The sequence below is a fragment of the Aphanomyces invadans genome (genome assembly GCF_000520115.1).
Source record: "Aphanomyces invadans strain NJM9701 unplaced genomic scaffold supercont1.91, whole genome shotgun sequence".
Taxonomy (NCBI): Eukaryota; Oomycota; class Saprolegniomycetes; order Saprolegniales; family Verrucalvaceae; genus Aphanomyces; species Aphanomyces invadans.
This window is the reverse complement of record NW_008580236.1, coordinates 23,990-25,297: the sequence shown is the minus strand read 5'-3', so window position 1 is coordinate 25,297 and position 1,308 is coordinate 23,990. Positions and strand designations below refer to the sequence as shown.

The window sequence follows — 1,308 nt, the reverse complement described above, 5'->3', positions numbered from 1 at the left end:
CAATTCCCAGCACTAATTTGTTTCCATTTTGAATGTGTTTTAGCATATAGAAAGTTTATAGCGCAGTGCACATATATATTTCAGATGCATCAAACCGGGTCAATTCAATCATCCTCCATATGTTGGCAAAATCAAGCTCACTAGCTGTATTGTATTGTACTACCTCTGGTTGGCAACAATTGCAGACGAATATTCAAAGGCATACAAAATTTAAGTACAAAGAATCTGTTTAAAAGAACTAAACGGCAATGGTGTTTACAAGATCACACAACTCATCCAACTTACTTTCCTCTTCTACACGAAGGTTCATCAATTGCAAGCTCGCCATGACGTCTTCGTCGATCTTATCTTCCACCCTTTCCTTACTCCGCGGGATCTTGTACGTATTACCGCCCTTTGCCTCGACAATTGCACGCATAACTCGATCCAACTTGCCAAAGGTCTTCTCCAACTTCGCAGTCGACAATGCACTAAAGGAAGTTTGCACAGCCAGAACGAGCTCGACGATGGTCCTGTACTCCATCGTTGCTGACGCGCTTGGATTGAGTTGAAAAAGCCCAGATTCAAAACATTCAGGTCTGGGCTTTGGGGAGGCTGGTTCCGGACGCGAATCGAGAGCTCAGAGTGCTCAGCAGCACGCAGAACTTGTGGGTCATCGAAGGTCACGTGGACACGGGCATTGTCTTGTTGAAGGTAGACCACGCCATCGTTGTCGTTCGTCAACCAGCACCACTTGGCCTTGATCGCTGGGAGTACTTTGTCAACCAAGAACGATCGATAGACCTGTCTTGTTACATTGACGGTGACGGTGACGATTGTGCCTGCGGGTCGATTGACACTTGATCGTTGGGCAGGCATTCTTGAAACAAACGGCCAACTTCCAACCTTGCCGTCCCAGCCGCTACGTGGTTGAGCAACAACAACCAAAAACATCACCTTGGTGATGTGGCTCTTGGATTGGACATGTCTCGGCGGGTTGTCTTCATCGGTCCAGAGGTAAAAGCGGCGGCACAGTTTCGTGATGTAAAACCATTTCTCATCAATATGGACTACATTAAACAACTCAGTGTCATTGCTCTTACTAGACCACCAGACCAATTATTGAGTCACTGGTACGATGCTCTGTATGCTTGAAATTCATGATGGGATATTGGAAGCAACTTCGCACATAGTAGTGTGTTGCCATTTTTTGTATGTGATTGAGTCATTTCCAATTGTTTCGACCGGTTTCCTTTGTTCATCGTCATTTCGTCAATCTGATAGTCAAATTGACACGACTTTATCGAAGCAAATAGACCATACAATTTC

General features: G+C 45.1%; 1 protein-coding gene across 1 annotated transcript; it reads right to left on the bottom strand.

The window, feature by feature from the left end:
- Positions 1-229: 229 nt before the first annotated feature.
- Positions 230-523, bottom strand: H310_14808 (hypothetical protein; the record flags this gene model as incomplete). Its single annotated transcript, XM_008882739.1, has 2 exons — positions 230-238; positions 299-523. The coding sequence occupies 2 exons, from the start codon at positions 521-523 to the stop codon at positions 230-232; spliced, it is 234 nt and encodes a 77-aa protein (XP_008880961.1).
- Positions 524-1,308: the final 785 nt, after the last annotated feature.